The sequence below is a fragment of the Odocoileus virginianus genome, chromosome 8 (genome assembly GCF_023699985.2).
Source record: "Odocoileus virginianus isolate 20LAN1187 ecotype Illinois chromosome 8, Ovbor_1.2, whole genome shotgun sequence".
NCBI lineage: Eukaryota > Metazoa > Chordata > Mammalia > Artiodactyla > Cervidae > Odocoileus > Odocoileus virginianus.
This window is the reverse complement of record NC_069681.1, coordinates 11,088,768-11,104,357: the sequence shown is the minus strand read 5'-3', so window position 1 is coordinate 11,104,357 and position 15,590 is coordinate 11,088,768. Positions and strand designations below refer to the sequence as shown.

Here is a 15,590-nt window from a genome sequence, read left to right as displayed (position 1 = left end):
ATTTGTTTTTTTGTGTTTTTTTTTTTTTTTAAAGAAAATATAGTGCCATAAAGGTAAAAAGCAGAGATTTTTAAGGAGAGAGTGATAACATAAATTTCACGGCATTAATCCTAATCATGTTGTCCAGTACACAGCAGAAATGTCATTGAGATTTGCATTTTTTTTAAAACCAGATTTTCAAGGATTTTGACCAAAAAATAGATTTTTCTATCTTGTTCAGCATCTGTCAGTTAAAGAAGGATTCCCCCCCCCCACGTCTTTCATACTTTATTTTTTTAAAAAATTATATTTTTCCTGTTTCTTTCCATTTGCAGTCAACTTTTTTGCCTCTTTTTCTCTATTTCTAATTTTCTTAAACTTGGAAAACTAGGAGTATGATTATGGTCAGTCTGCTATAGCCCAGTGGAAAACCTGACTCTTTTTCTGTTTTGGTAAATCTGTGATTTTTGTCTGTGTGGAACATGACACTAAATCTGAATGCATTGTGATGGTGACTCATTTAAAACCTTCCAGTCTCTGCGAGTTCTTACCTAGTTTATCTGATCTCCATAAGAATCTTGATAGAGCAGATTGTAATCTTCATTTTTTTCTAGTTAAGGAATCTGCTTCCTTGATTGCATTACTGATCCAAAAATAGCTGTTAGTTTTCTGTTTCATTGGGGATATATCTAAAATGTTACAGCTGAAAGGAGCCTTAGAGACCACTGCTTCTAAACTCTTCATTTTACAAATGGGGAAACAGGCCTCAAGAGAGAAAAATCACTTGGTCCAGATCCTATTGGTGGAATAAGCAAAACCAAGATCTGGAGCCCAGCTTTTCGGACTCCTGGTCCCTATAATAAGGAGGCCTAGTTTCATCTGCATTACTCAACAAGTAAAATCAGGCTACGCTCCACTATGTTTGATGGTCTCCTGTTGCTTTTGTGTCTTGGAAATAGTGTGCAGTTCGTGCAGCTACAGAAGGTAGGACACTCATCCTGGAAGGCTTGGAAAAGGCGGAGAGGAATGTTCTGCCGGTTTTGAACAACTTGCTGGAGAACAGGGAGATGCAACTTGAGGATGGACGCTTCCTGATGTCTGCCGAGCGTTACGACAAACTTCTCCAGGTAAGAAAAGAAACACGTCACCGCTGCCTCTGAGCTGTGAGCTGTGGGCTGTGCCATCTGTGGTGTAAGGCATGATCGTGTGAGCACAGGGACAGTTGTTCAGGGGGCGGCTGTCTTGGGCAGTTGGCTGAAGCCAGTTGTGTGTTTGCAGTTTTGTATGGCTCTTCTGTTTGCAGACCATGTGAGAGGACTTCCCAGAGTTTTACTTTGTCTCTCTAGTCCCTATTTTTCTATTTTTTTTCTTCTTTTAATTCTTTCCTTTCCCCTCCTTTTCTATCTCCCTCTTTCCTTCTCTTCCTTCCCTCAACAAGCCTAATAACTTCTAGACTGTGCTAGGCACCAGGAAGACAGAATTGAGTAAAATCCACTAGTTGGTTCAAGAAGCTTGAAGTCCAGTAGATATGGACAGAAACGAACGAAATATTGAAAGATACCCTGAAGGTCCAAGCTACTGGCATCTCATGCCTGAGCTGTTGTAACAGCTTTGTCTCTGGACCCCCTGCTTCCCTCCTGGCTCCCCCAGAGCGTCAGTGGTCAGTTTAACACAAGGCAGAACAGGTCATTCCTCTGCTGTAAACCTCCAGCGCCTTTCTGCTCTACTCAGAATAAAATCTGAAGTCCTTACAGTGGAATACAGGATATCTGGTGATCTGAGCCATCACTGCCTCTTTGGCCTTATCTCCTTCTTTCCTTCTCCCCTTTCATTCCACTCCACCTGCCAGCATGCTCTTTACCATTAACTACTCGAAATGCATTCTCCTGTCTTATCAGTGCTTTGCACAGGCACCTTGCTCTTCCGGAGTGGTTTTCTCCCAGACATCTGCCAGACTCATTCCTCTACCTCTTTCAAGTCTTTGCTCAAATGTAACACAGGCATGCCTTTTTACATTGCGCTTTGCTCTAGTGCTGCTTCGCAGATATGGCCTTACTTACAAATCAAAGGTTGGGGCAACTCTGCATCACACAAACCAATGGGCACCATTTCTCTAACAGAGGTCACCACTTCATGGTATTTGGTAATTCTAACAACATTTCGAGCTTTCTCATTGGCACTTGTTATGGTAATTTGTGATCACTGATCTTTGATGTGCAGTTATTTTGGGGTTCCTCAAACCAAACCCATATAAGATGGTGAACTTCATCAGTAAATGTATGTGTTCTGACTGCTCCACACATCAGCTGCTCATCCCCCAATCTCTGTCCCTCTTCGCAGGCCTCCCTGTTCCCTAAGACATAACAACAGCATTGAAATTAGGCCAGTTAATAATCCTACAGTGTTCAAGTGGCCTCTAAGTGTTCAAGTGAAAGGAGAAGTCACTTGTCTCTCACGTTAAATCACAAGCTAGAAATGATGACGCTTACCGAGGAAGGCATGTTGAAACCTGAGATACACCAAAAACTAGGCTTCTTACGCTAAACCATTAGCCAAGTTTTTCATGCAAAGGAAGAGTTCTTGCAGGAAAGTAAAAATGCTACTGCAGGGAACACACAAATGGTAAGAAAGAGAAACAGCCCTATTTTGCTGAAGAAAGTTTTAGTAGTCTGGATAGAAGATGAAACCAGCCACACATTCCCTTAAGTTGATGCCTAAATCAGAGCAAGGCCCTAACTCTCTTCAATTCTCTGAAGTCTGAGGGATGTGAGGAAGCTACAGAAGAAGAGTTTGAAGTTAACAGAGGTTGGTTCCTGAGGTTTAAGGAAAGAAGCTGTGTCCATAATTTAAAAGTGCAAGGTGAAGCCCGAGTGCTGATATAGAAACTGTGGTAAGTTATTCGTAAGATCGAGCTCAGATCAGTAATGAAGGTGGCTACACTGAACATCAGAGTTTCTATGCAGGTGAAACAGCCTTCTACTGGAAGAAGATGCCATCTAGAACTTTTATAGCTAGAGAGGAGGAGTCGATGTCTGCCTTTAGAGCTTCAAAGGACATGCTGACTCTCTTGTTAGGGGCTAATGCAGCTAGTGACTGTAAGTGGAAGCTAGTGTCCTTTGCCATTTTGAAAATCGTAGGGCCTCTAAAAATTATGCTGCATCTAATCTACCTGGGCTCTACAAATGGAACAACAAAGCCTGGATGACAGCAAATCTGTTTACAGCACGGTTTATTGTTAAGCTCACTGTTGAGTACTTCTCAGAAAAAAAATAGCTTTCAGAATATTTCTCTTCATAGACAATGCACCTGGTTGTCCAAGAGCTCTGATGGAGATGTACAATGAAATTCAGGTGCACAGCATTCGGTCTGCAGCCCATGGGTCAAGGAGTAATTCGACTTTCACGTTTTATTTTTTAAGAAATGCATTTTGTAAAGCTCTAGCTGCCACAGTAACTCCTCTGACAGATCTGGGCAAAGTAAATTGAAAACCTTCTGGAAAAGATTTGCTATTACAGATGCCATATTAAGGAGACACTTATGGTTCATAGTGAACCTGACATAGTGAACACAGCTGACTGACTGAACTGACTGATGGTTCATAGGAAGAGGTCAAAATATCAAGATTAATAGGAGATTGGAAGGGGTCTTCCCTGACAGTCCAGTGGCTGGGACTCTGCACTCCCAGGGCAAGGGAATGTGGGTTTGATCCCTGGTCGGGGAACTGGATCCCACGTGCCATAATGGGATCCTGCCTGTCACAAGTGAAAGATCCCACGTGCTGCAGCTAAGACCCAGTGCAGCCAAATGAATGAATGAATGAATTCATAAATATTTTTCAAAAGAAGAAGAAAACGGAAAAACTCCCAGTAGTTTGATAAAAACAAACAAAAAAACTTGATTCCGACTCTCATGGATGACTTTGAGAGGGTCAGGACTTCAGGGAAAGAAGTAACTGCAGACATGATAGAAAGAACAAGAAAACCAGAATTAGAAGTAGACCGTAAAGATGTGACTGAATTGTTGCAGTCTTATGATAAAACTTTTAACAGAGGAGTTGCTGCTTATGGATGAGCAAAGAAAATGGTTTCTTGAGATGGCATCTACTCCTGGTGAAGATGCCGTGAAAGTTGTTGAAATGATAACATAGGATTTAGAATTTCGAACATAAACCTAGTTAATAAAGCTGAAACAGAGTTTGAGAGGACTGACTCCAAATTGGAAAGTTCTACCGTGGGTAAAATACTATGAAACAGCATCTTGTGCTATGGAGAAATTGTTCATGAAATGGTCAGTTGATGCAGCAGACTTCATTGTGGCCTTTTGTTGTTGCTCAGTTGCTCAGTTGTGTCCGACTCTGCAACCCCATGGATTGCAGCTCTCCAGGCTTCCCTGTCCTTTGCCGTCTCCTGGAGCTTGCTTAAACTCATGTCCGTTGAGTCGGTGATGCCATCCAACCATCTCATCCTCTGTTGTCCCTTTCTCCTCCTGCCTTCAATCTTTCCCAGCATCAGGGTCTTTTCTAATGAGTCAGCTGTTCGCATCGGGTAGCCAAAGTGTTGGAGCTTCAGCTTCAGTCCTTCCATTGAATAGTCAGGGTTGATTTTCTTTAGGATTGACTGGTTTGATCTCTGTGCAGTCCAAGGGACTCTCAAGAGTCTTCTCCAACACCACAGTTCAAAAGCATCAGTTCTTATATATGGTCCAACTCTCACATCCATATGTGTCTGCTGGAAAAACCATGGCTTTGACTATACAAATTTTTGTTGGCAAAGGGTTTTAGGGAATTGCCACAGCCACCCCAGCCGTCAGCAACCACTCTCCTAATCAGTCAGCAGCCTTCAACGTTTAGACAAGATCCTCTACCAGCAAAAAGGCTACTATTCACTGAAGTCTCAGAAGATGGTTAGCATTTGTTAGCAATGAAGTATTTTTAAATTAAGGTATGTGCATTTTTTAGATGTAATGCTATTGCGTGCTTAATAGACTACAGTGTAGTATAAACAAGACTTTTGTATAAACTGGAGAACCAAGGAATTTGTGTGTCTCACTTCATTGCAATATGTACTTTATTGTGGTGGTCTGGAACTGTACCTGCAACATCTCCGAGTTCTGCCTGTATTATCAGGGAAGACTGCCCTCACCCGTTTATTGAATGTTGTGACATGCCTTCTGCCCCATACTCCCTTACTCTGCTTTTTTCCACAGAGTTGTCTAATATCCTACTTGATTTACTTACTTATGGTTTTAGTTCACTGTCTGCCTCCCTCCGTGTGTGTGTGTGTGTGTTAAGTCGCTTCAGTCGTGTCCAACTTGGTGCAGTCCCATGGACTGTAGCCTGCTAGGCTCTTCTGTCCGTGGGATTCTCCAGTACAGAATACTGGAGTGGGTTGCCATGCCCTTCTCTTGGGGATCTTCCCGACCCAGGGGTCCAACCTGGGTCTTCTGCACTGCAGGCAGATTCTTTACCCTCTGCTTCCCTCTACTAGATTACAACTTTCACTAGGTCAGGAATTTTGTCACTGTTATTATCCCAAACTTCAGAACAGTGTCAGGCATGTGTTAGGTGCTCAGTGACTCTGGTAACAATTAAGTGTAGAGAAGTCTTTAAATGTGATACAAGAGGGCAACAGCAAGGGACCGGGGTGGTGGGGTTGGAGGTGGCTCTTCAAAGGCTGAAGAACAGTGAAGAGAGTCAGTGGGAAGTGAAGAACAGTGGGAGAGTCAGGCAGAGAAGGAAGATGTGACGTTTAACAGGTGGCTGCTGTGGGGCAGTTACTTGTATAGGCATGATCACATTTAACTTTCATAACAGCTGTAATAACATCAGTGATATTATTTCCTCTTTACAGATGAGAAAATTGAGACTTAGAGGGTCTAATAGCAGGCTTTTGGTTACTTAGCTAGAATGTGCACTGGAGTTAGCATTTGTGACTCCAAGGTCACATGTTTCCTTTTGTTTCTGGTCTCAGCCCTACCATATCCTAGTTGCAGGAATGTGGGCAAGTTATGTAACTCCTTTGAACCTCAGGAATTATGTCTCTTTGGATTCTGGTGAAATTAAATGAGAAAAATTCATGGAAAGTGCTTACCATTTTTAAGAAATGTTACTTATTACTATTTCTATAGCTTGGTAGAAATATATCCGTAAGCACATTTATCTATTGAAAGTCCCGGACAGCCTTTGCCCTGCTGGTGGTCTGCCCTTGTAGAACTACTGTGTGTTGACTTCTAGCTGGAATCAGTTTATTTTTCTTGCTCTCCTGACTATTCCTCTCTGTTGACCAAGTAGAGCTTAGAGATCTGATCCATATCGCCTTTGTGCCTCAATGCATTTGCCGCTTCTCCTTTCAAATACCAGTCTTCATTTTGCAAGCCTTCCCTGGTACCCTCTTCCTGATTCCACTTTTCTCCCATCCTTGGCAGTTTGGCTTCGAGAAGGTTCTCCAGTACAGTTTACTCAGCAGTCAGGGCCTCAGTCCCTCAGCTTGGCTCCTGCAGGGGTGGTCTGTATGCCATGCGGTAATAACTTGTGCTTTCTTCCTCTTTTAGGATCATACCAAAACGGAACTGGATGCCTGGAAGATTGTCCGAGTTAGTGAAAACTTCCGAGTCATTGCCTTGGGCTTGCCAGTGCCCAGGTACTCTGGGAATCCATTAGATCCCCCACTCCGGTCTCGATTTCAAGCCAGAGATATTTATTATCTGCCCTTCAAGGTAAGTAGGAACAGGGATAATTTATTTTTAAATTTTTACTTAATTTTAATTGAAGTATAATTTATTTGCAATATTATATTAGTTTCAGGTGTTCATCTCAGTGATTCAGTATTTTCATAGATTATACTTCATTAAAGTTATTATAGAATATTGGCTATGTTCTTTGTGGGCGTCCCTGATAGCTCAGATGATACAGAATCCGCCTGCAGTGCAGGAGACCCGGTTCGATTCCTGGGTCAGTAAGATCCCCTGGAGAAGGGATAGGTTAACCACTCCAGTATTCTTGGGCTTCCCTGGCGGCTCAGACAGTAAAGAACCCACATTCCTTGTGCTTGTAGCTTATTTGTTTTATACACAGTAGTTTGTACCTCTCCATTCCCTCCCCTGTCTCGCCCCTCTCTCCTTAAGGGTGGCTTGTTTTTAAAACATCTCTCCTGTTTGTAATAGGTTCAGTTACTATAAAAATGTTACTGTGTTTGTAGTTGTCCCCTTCAGTAGTTACTGGAAAGTAAAATGGACACAAAGGTAAAGAAAATCTCTGAAAACTAGGAAGAGAGAGTTACTTTTCTTTTAGAAAATAACATGTATCAGAAAATGATTTCTTGCTATTAATTGCTTAGTGTTTGCTTAATTAAAAGGTTGAATTATGTCTCTAAAGTACTTGCATTTAATATGTTACAGTCCTTATTAATCAATTTGATATGTCCCTGTGCTATTTTAGGACCAACTTAAACTGTTATATTCAGTTGGAGCCAATGTTCCTACTGAAAAGTAAGTATTTCAGATATACATATAGATAGATCTATATGTATATATATATGTGCTAGCTATTCATACATAAATCAATATTTATAACATATTAACATAATAATTTATAACATTAACATATGCTATATGAAACATGTTATATTAAACATAACATGTTTATATATAAAAATATATAAAATATATACATATTTATATATGTATTTTTGTATATATATGTACACATATATTTATACATATAAATATGTATATTTGTGTGTATAAATAGATAGCTTATATATATATATATATAAAATCTGGATTCTTAACATTGAACTTGTTTTGCCCATTCATTGATCAACTCATTCATTCATTCATTCAGCAACCATTTGAAGAGCTTTTCAGTAGCTGTGGTACATGTGCTAATGATAAAGTTAATAATAAGACATGAATTTTGATGACAAGAATTTCAAGATCCAGTAGAGTTTAAAGATATGTGTATAGATAGTTTTTTTTTTGACGTAGTGTGGTTAGGGCCACAGTTTCAAAGTGCTGGGGAATGCTGTGGTTAGAACTGTACAGGGTCTTTGCAAAGGCATTGGCATTTCACATCGATCTTAAAGGATGAGTAGGCTTTTGACTGATAGAGAATGGAACCAAAGAAGTCTAAGAAATTTCTTAAAGGCATGGGTTACGAGTGTGTATGCTTTATTCTTGAAAATATGAAAAGCTCCTAGTGGCTAAAGTGTGGATTTGGACTGAGAAAGGTAGGAGGTGAGACTGACAGGGTAGTTTTGGGTCGGGTTGTATAAAACCTCACATATTGTGATGGATTTAAGAGATTAGGTACACTTACCTGTACCTAATAAGCTTCTGAGTTTTAAATGAAATATAATGTGGAGCTGTTGTTCTTTAAGAATTTAATAGTAGATGTCAACTTTTTAGATTAATTAAATTGGCCCAGCTATTTTGTATTTAACAGATTTTATATACTGAAACTATTAGAAGAAAATTTAATGCCACTTCTTTTTTTCCCCTAGAGTTTCTCAGCTCTTATCCTTTGCCACCACTCTCTGTTCCCAAGAATCTTCTACCCTTGGACTTCCTGATTTTCCTTTAGATAGTTTACCAGCTGCAGTTCAAATCCTGGTATGTATCAAGTAATTTAATGACTGGTATATCCAAATGTGGCAAGGAAAATGTAAAAGTTAATCCTTGGAGATTAATCATCTGTGTTTGCCTTGTCATAATTCGTCTATAAATACTCCAAGGCCTGAGTGTAATTCGCTGTGCAGCCCAGCAGACTGTACAGAGAGCCGCGATGTGTTCTGAGCCCCTAAAGAGCGCACAGCCTTGGGGTGGGGCGAGTGGGGGGAGGCAGACTCCCAGGTGTAAGCTGGACACAGGGAAGGAGTGTTCCACCCGATCACGCAGAGGTCAGCTGCACACTGCCTTGGGCCTCAGACTGGCTTCACCCTGAGGCAGGCGAGTGAGGGCTTTCCCACTCCAGCACCGTCAGTCACCGGTTCGTGTTGTCCCTGGGGCCGCGTGTTCCCAGGCACTCACTGGTCTCCCACCCGGAACTCAAGGGCAGTCTCCTTCCAGAGACCTGCAGCCGCTGGTTGCTGGAAGGGCAAGCAGGGAGGCAGAGGAAGGAGGACCCGGCTGGGGGATTTGTTGGAGCGTAGGCCTCCTCCCCCGCGCCTTCAAGGTCATGACGGCGGCGTCTGGAGCAATGGGAAGGCAGCGGGCACAGCCCAGGCGGAGGTGCTGGTTCACCAGAGGGCTTGGTGTGTTTGGAGAATGGTTAATAAATTGTGTCACTAGAGCAACCGTGTGTGGTGAACAGAAACGCAAGGACCTTGTTGTCACGGCAAGTGTTTTGCATGGTGAGTGCAGTTGTCTGGATTTTACGATGTGGAAGAAGTGGCCTGTTAGACATTATTGAGTAGATGGGATGTGCGACAGTTAGGTATCTGTAGGAGGAAGGCACCTCTGTTGGCAGCAAGGTGGGGTGGGGATGTGTGGGATGCACAGGAACACTGAAACAAGAGACTTATTTTTAATCTCATGTTGCTTCTTATTTTTCTCTTCTCCTGAGAGCCAGTGAGTTAGGTTTCCCATGAGTCGTTTACACTGTTCTCAACACCTGGGGGGCCTTGCACGTGGCACTAGTGATAAAGAACAGCCTGCCTGCCAATGCAGGAGAAGCAAGAGATGCTGGTTTGATCTCTGGGTCAGGAAGGTCCCCTGGAGGAGGGCGTGGCAGCCCACTCCAGTATTCTTGCCTGGAGCACTCCATGGACAGAGGAGCTTGGCTGGCTACAGTTTATAGGGTCGCAGTGAGTCAGGCACTTTGAAGTGACTTTGCACATGCATGCATACCAACATTTGGAGCAGCATTTTCCCTCCATATTTATCATGTCCTCTACTTTTCATTCTTATTGTTTTTTCCCTTGGAACTTTTTGCTTTGACAAGTCTCAAATCCAAAAAAAAAAAGTTCAAAAATAGCCAAACATGAAACTATAATCCCACTAAGTAGAATCACCAATTTTTAACATTATTACCACTTTTGTTTGCACTTCCTCTTTTTACCTAAACAATTCTGAAAGTAAATTGCAGTTAGTATTCTTAACTACTTCAGTATGCAGTTCTAAGAATTAGAACATTCTTCTATTAATAACCAGGACACTTATTATCACATCCCTCCGCATATCAATAATAATTCCGTAATGTCATCTGATAGGCAGTTTATATTGAAATTTCTCTCATTGTCCTAATTAAACAGACTTTTTAAAGTAAGTAAACCCATTTGGGAAAGCAGTTTGGGGCGAAAAATTTGAGGATAGAAAACACTTTCTGACTTTGTAGTTAGAACAGTGACTTATATGGGCTTCCCAGGTGGCACTAGTGGTAAAGAACCTGTCTGCTGATGCAAGAGACAAAGAAGATGTAGGTCCAATCCCTGGGTCGGGAAGATCCCCTAGAGAAGGGAATGGCAACCCACTTCAGTATTCTTGCCTGGAGAATCACATGGACAGAGGAACATGGTAGGCTACAGTCCATGGGGTCAAAAAGAGTCGGACACAAGTGAAGCGACGGAGCATGAACACTTTGTAGTTACAACAGTGAAGCCAGGAGTATGTGGATGAGGTCCACCCAGGTTAGGAGTAAGGGAAAAAGAGAAGGTACTGTGGGATGAGTGGGGTAGAGAAATGTGTCAAACATGTAGTTTTCGGACATGCTGAATGGGAGTCTGTGGGACACCCATATAGTCACATCTCACAGACAAGTGAGAGTTTAGATCTAGAGCTCAAGAGATTTGTCACGAGTAGAGATGGAGACACACATACAGCAGCTGAAAGATGAGAGTGGGTGAGTTTACCAAGGGAAAGGGTGCAGATCAGGAAGAGAAGAGGAAACTATGAATATTTGCTTTTGTAGACTTCTGGAGAATATGAGAAACTTACTGGTTATCGTTTATGATGCAATTTCAATGTCACACGTACATTTCAGCTAAATTTTTGTGATGATTGTAGATGTTCTTCATTCCCACGTATTTTCCCTCCCAAATAGGATTCCTTTCCTATGATGTCAATCCAACATGCAGTCCAGTGGCTTTACCCGTACACTGTTTTACTGGGACATGAAGGGAAGATGGCTGTGGAAGGGGTTTTAAAAGTAAGTGTCTGCTTCACTTTCTTTCCTTACCTTTCCCATGTTCTCTTCTTGGGCCTTCTTTCCCCTTCTTCTTATCTCTCTATCACCCTTTCCCCCTTCTTTTCTCTCTCCTTCTTTCTTTCTTTCCTGTGTCTTTTCTTCTTCTCTTTTCCAGACGTGCAGGTACTGGCATGACAGTAATGGGGAGTAAATATTCCTTCTGCATTAATTAGCAGGCAATCTATGCTAAGGAAGAGCTTTTCTTCTCCCTGACATACTTATTTATCCATTTATATCAATATGGACTTATGGATCCCTATTTTATTCAGTGGGTTATAATTTACTATCATTATTTATTTTCATGCTAGCATTATCTCAGGTTTTGGCCACTTCAAGTTAATCTTTGGTAGAGTCATTGACTCACCTCAAATAATCCCCTTTTATGAAGGATGTTTTTTTTTTCTGACATAGTTTGACTCAAGGCATATAGATTTCTAAGAAGCACATGGAATGTGAACACTTGGCAGTTGTGGTCATGTGTACACGCCCCAGGATTGGACATATGGAATGGTATATGGGGACTTCCCTAATGGTCCAGGGGTTAGGGCTTCACACCCCTAATGCAGGGAAGTAAGATACACACATGCTACACTGTGTGGCCAAAAAAAAAAAGAGAGATACTTGAATGGTGTTTATTACACCTCATCCCAGAGCATACGCACGGTCTTTGGGAGTATGGAAGCACTCTCTGCAGCTAGTGTTAGTGAGAAGGGCTCAGAAGAGTGGAGCAGAAGATTCTAATTACTTAAGTGGGATTTTATTTCATATATCAGCTAGTCCAAGAAGTAGTATTTTCATTGATTGGTGATGTCAATAATAACAAAATAAAAATAACAAAAAGCTGTTTCCTCATAAATGCTAAAATGTATAGTTATTAGCAGCAGAATCTAAAAGAAAAACAAAAAGAAGCAAGGGGAAAATCACGGTCAATAAAGAGACAAAGGAAAGTGGAAGAGACAGAAGAGAAAGAAGCAGGCCTGAGGGTAGTGAAATAGCAGCCACTGATGAAAGGAAAGAAAGGGGTTTTCTGTGTGAGAAGGGGTGAAGGAGCGGGGATGGGAGAGAGGGGGGAAATAGAAGGATGTTAAAGGAATCATGGAGAACCGTTTGGAAATGGTCAGGAAACTTCTAGTTTGACTATATAGCTCACTCTAAGATTTAGAGTTTTGTTTTTCTTGTTGGCTGCACGGGGTCCTCTTGCCTTTGCTCAGGCCCCTCTAGTTGTGGCGAGCAGGGGCTACTCTCTAGTCGCAGTGCGTGGTGGCTTCTCTCGTTGCCCAGCACAGGCTCCCGGGCACGTGGGCTTCAGGAGTCGCCCCTGAGAGCCTAGGAGCCCTAGAGCTTCAGTCGTCGTGGTGCACAGGCTGAGTTGCTCCGCAGCACACGCAGTCTTCCCAGACCAGGGACCGAACCCGTGACCTCTGGAATGGCAGGCAGATTCTTACCCACTGGGCCACCAGAGAAGTCCTAGAACTCCCCTTTGGTTTAATTAGCATCTGTGCTACCTTGGCATCAGTCACTGAAATAGCATACCTAATGTCTGAGAACAAGAGGCTGTGTTTCCAGGTGAGCTCCCAGCCTCACATAGCACAGAGTTCAGTGCCGTGGGAACAGGGGTACATGGAATAGAAGAGAATATCAGGGTTCTGATAAAATGGAGCAATGTGAGCTTTTGTGACACCAGCAAGAGAGGGCATTGATAAGTGTCTTGATCAGTCTGTTGTGAACAAAGGTCTTCATTTTTACAAAGGTATCAGTTTGATATGTTTCTGGTCTGTAATTTCAGAATTAGTCATACAAATTCTATAAAGTTATACAATGCCTTTAAAGAGTCGAGTTTTCTAAAGGAGATAGTCAGTGTTGCTTCATTTTGTTTGGCCTTTATTTGGACCTTTATAATTAAGGGGGACATAGAATCCTGACTTAGAGTCCATATTACAAATGGAAGTGGTTTCAAATCTGACTGTAGAATTAAAAAAAAAAGGAAAAAGGGGAATTTTGTTACTTACATAAGAGGAGAAAAAGTGATTGTCTTTTCTTGCCTTAATTTTGTGAAGAATTATATATCTATTTTATTCCTCTATTTCATACTTTTTGATCAACAATCTTTAAATTTCCTGTGCCAGCAAATGGTAACTCACCTTGCAGCTTCAGTTCTTGAACTATTTTAGTGTATCCTAGGCTACTATTTTTATTCTATTGAAATATTTTAGATTGCATTATTTATGAGGATGTAACAAGTATAGCAAGTGTTCAAGGCATTAGTATTCCTTTCTGGAATATAAATGCTCTGACATCAACCCTATGTCAAGTTAAAACTGTCATTACTATGGCTGGAATAAAAGCATACCTTTAAATTCATAGATGTATTGTTTTAGAATTTTATGGGTCTGAGTTCCAGATTCTAATGAACATAATTACTTGGCTAAGGCTTTACTCCTTTTCTATTAAACTTCCCTTAAAATACAGTGTAACTTTTTCTTTTTCTTTTTTTAATGAAATTAAGGAGTCAATGATTGTTAATTGTCTATAACATGGATGCACTTCCTATCAAATTGTGTGACACCATGGTAATTTGCATATATAAATTGTGTAAAGTAGAAACCTTATGTTTTCTATGGTAGCACAAATAAACAGCTTTTCTTAGGATGGAGAAAGGAATGACTATCTTGAGTACTTAAGACATTGAAATGAGGACGTGAACTGGGCTGTTGTGTTTAAAATGTTGAAACTGATGATTATTTTCTTTCCCAGACTCTATTTTCTAGTATTGAATCATTTTGTTGAATAGGCAATGATCTGTTCTTTCATTGGGTTTCCACTCTTTTGCTATAGTGATCATGTTCTATAAGTATTGTAGGATTTGTGGGGAATAATTTCTGCCTGTTTTATGCTAAAAATGAATTAAGCCTTTCACATTGAACATGCTGCTGTTAGATGGGCATAGGATTTACTTAATTCTTAGTTAGTATCCTCATTTTTCATATACTTACTTGTGTTCTGTATGTGTTTTTTATATAATCATCTGGGATTAGAAAGAGTTTAACCTAGTGTTAGAACCTTGATCATTGGCCTACATGGAGAAAGAATTAGTGGTTCGGGCATTTTAAGTCCAGTCTGGCAAATATTGAGAACCTTTACTGTGGAAGGCACTGTGTCAGATACCGTAGAAGACTGATTGTTATACTTTATCATAATCAGTTAAACTAACCATATAGGCAATCAGCAGAGTGGTGTCCAGGAAGTTCTATTTTTATCAATTTCAGATAGCTATTAACTTCTGTTGATTTAAGAAATCAATTGATATGGGTCTTGTTTTAATTTACTTTAAGCGTGTTTTCAAGAGTCACATCATCCTTTTCTAAGAAGCTGGAACCTTTGATTATCAGGAATTGTAGACTGCAAACTTCTGTCAGATCAAGGATTCAGCAACTCCATTCCTTGGAGAATTTAGTAAATTTAGGGACTTAAAATTTAGTAAATTTTAGGGACTATTTTCAGGTCACCATTAGTAATTAGCTTAAGTAGAATGAAGAATGGTATCTGCAAAAATAGGGGGAAAATATTCTCATTAATTTTTTTGCCTTTATTTTTGTAATACTGGATGAGTTTTAGTTCTAATTAAGATGGACATGTCCAGATATCCAACATTAATACTAAAATAAAAAGTAAATTATATGTTTTTCTGGTCATTTTATAGCGCTTTGAACTCGAGGATTCAAGAAGGTCTATGCTTCCTGAGGAGATTGTGAGAGTGGAAAGGACAACTGAAAACAATGTCTTCCAAGCTTCTGTGACCATCCGGATTGCAGAAAAAGAGGTGACCATCAAGGTAATGAATGAATCAAGGTTTGTACTTTCTAAGGTTGCCTGTATTAACAATACAGGTTCTGGTTAGTACTAGACATTTTTTTTTAACCTAAATTGAGTTTATAATCTGTTCATAAGTCTTTGGTTCCGTAGTGTCACATATATATGTCTGTATCTGTGTATTTATGTATCCAGTCATGTATATTTGTAAACTGGAAAAGTTTAGGAGAAACATAGAGATAGCTTTTCATCAAAAACCAGTCAGCCTCTGGGAAATCAAATACAGTGTTTATTAATGAAAGCATTTTGTGTTCTAAGTCCTTGATAGGAAATAGTTTGAAAATATGTTTCCAAACATATTTTGGCAACTAAAGATTTAGCAGCTAAGGATTGAGACCCCAAGGACTGTAGCCCACATGACTCCTCTGTCCCTGGAGTTCTCCAGACAAGAGTACTGGAGTGGGTAGCCATGCCCTTCTCCAGGGGATCTTCCTGACCCAGGGATCGAACCCGGGTCTCCTGCATTGCAAATGGATTCTTTACTGTCTTAGGTACCAGGGAGGCCCAGAACTAAGGATTACCCAAAAATAAAATATCTGTCGGCTACAGGAAGAGGTTGAAA

General features: G+C 40.7%; 1 protein-coding gene across 1 annotated transcript in view; it reads left to right on the top strand.

The window, feature by feature from the left end:
- Positions 1 to 15,590, top strand: part of VWA8 (von Willebrand factor A domain containing 8) — a 367,424-nt gene that overhangs the window by 57,656 nt on the left and 294,178 nt on the right. Inside the window, exons 5-10 of the mRNA XM_070471177.1 lie at positions 939 to 1,106; positions 6,529 to 6,693; positions 7,415 to 7,464; positions 8,478 to 8,586; positions 11,015 to 11,119; positions 14,859 to 14,990. Coding sequence (XP_070327278.1) covers positions 939 to 1,106; positions 6,529 to 6,693; positions 7,415 to 7,464; positions 8,478 to 8,586; positions 11,015 to 11,119; positions 14,859 to 14,990 — 729 coding nt within the window. The remainder of the gene's footprint in view (positions 1 to 938; positions 1,107 to 6,528; positions 6,694 to 7,414; positions 7,465 to 8,477; positions 8,587 to 11,014; positions 11,120 to 14,858; positions 14,991 to 15,590) is intronic.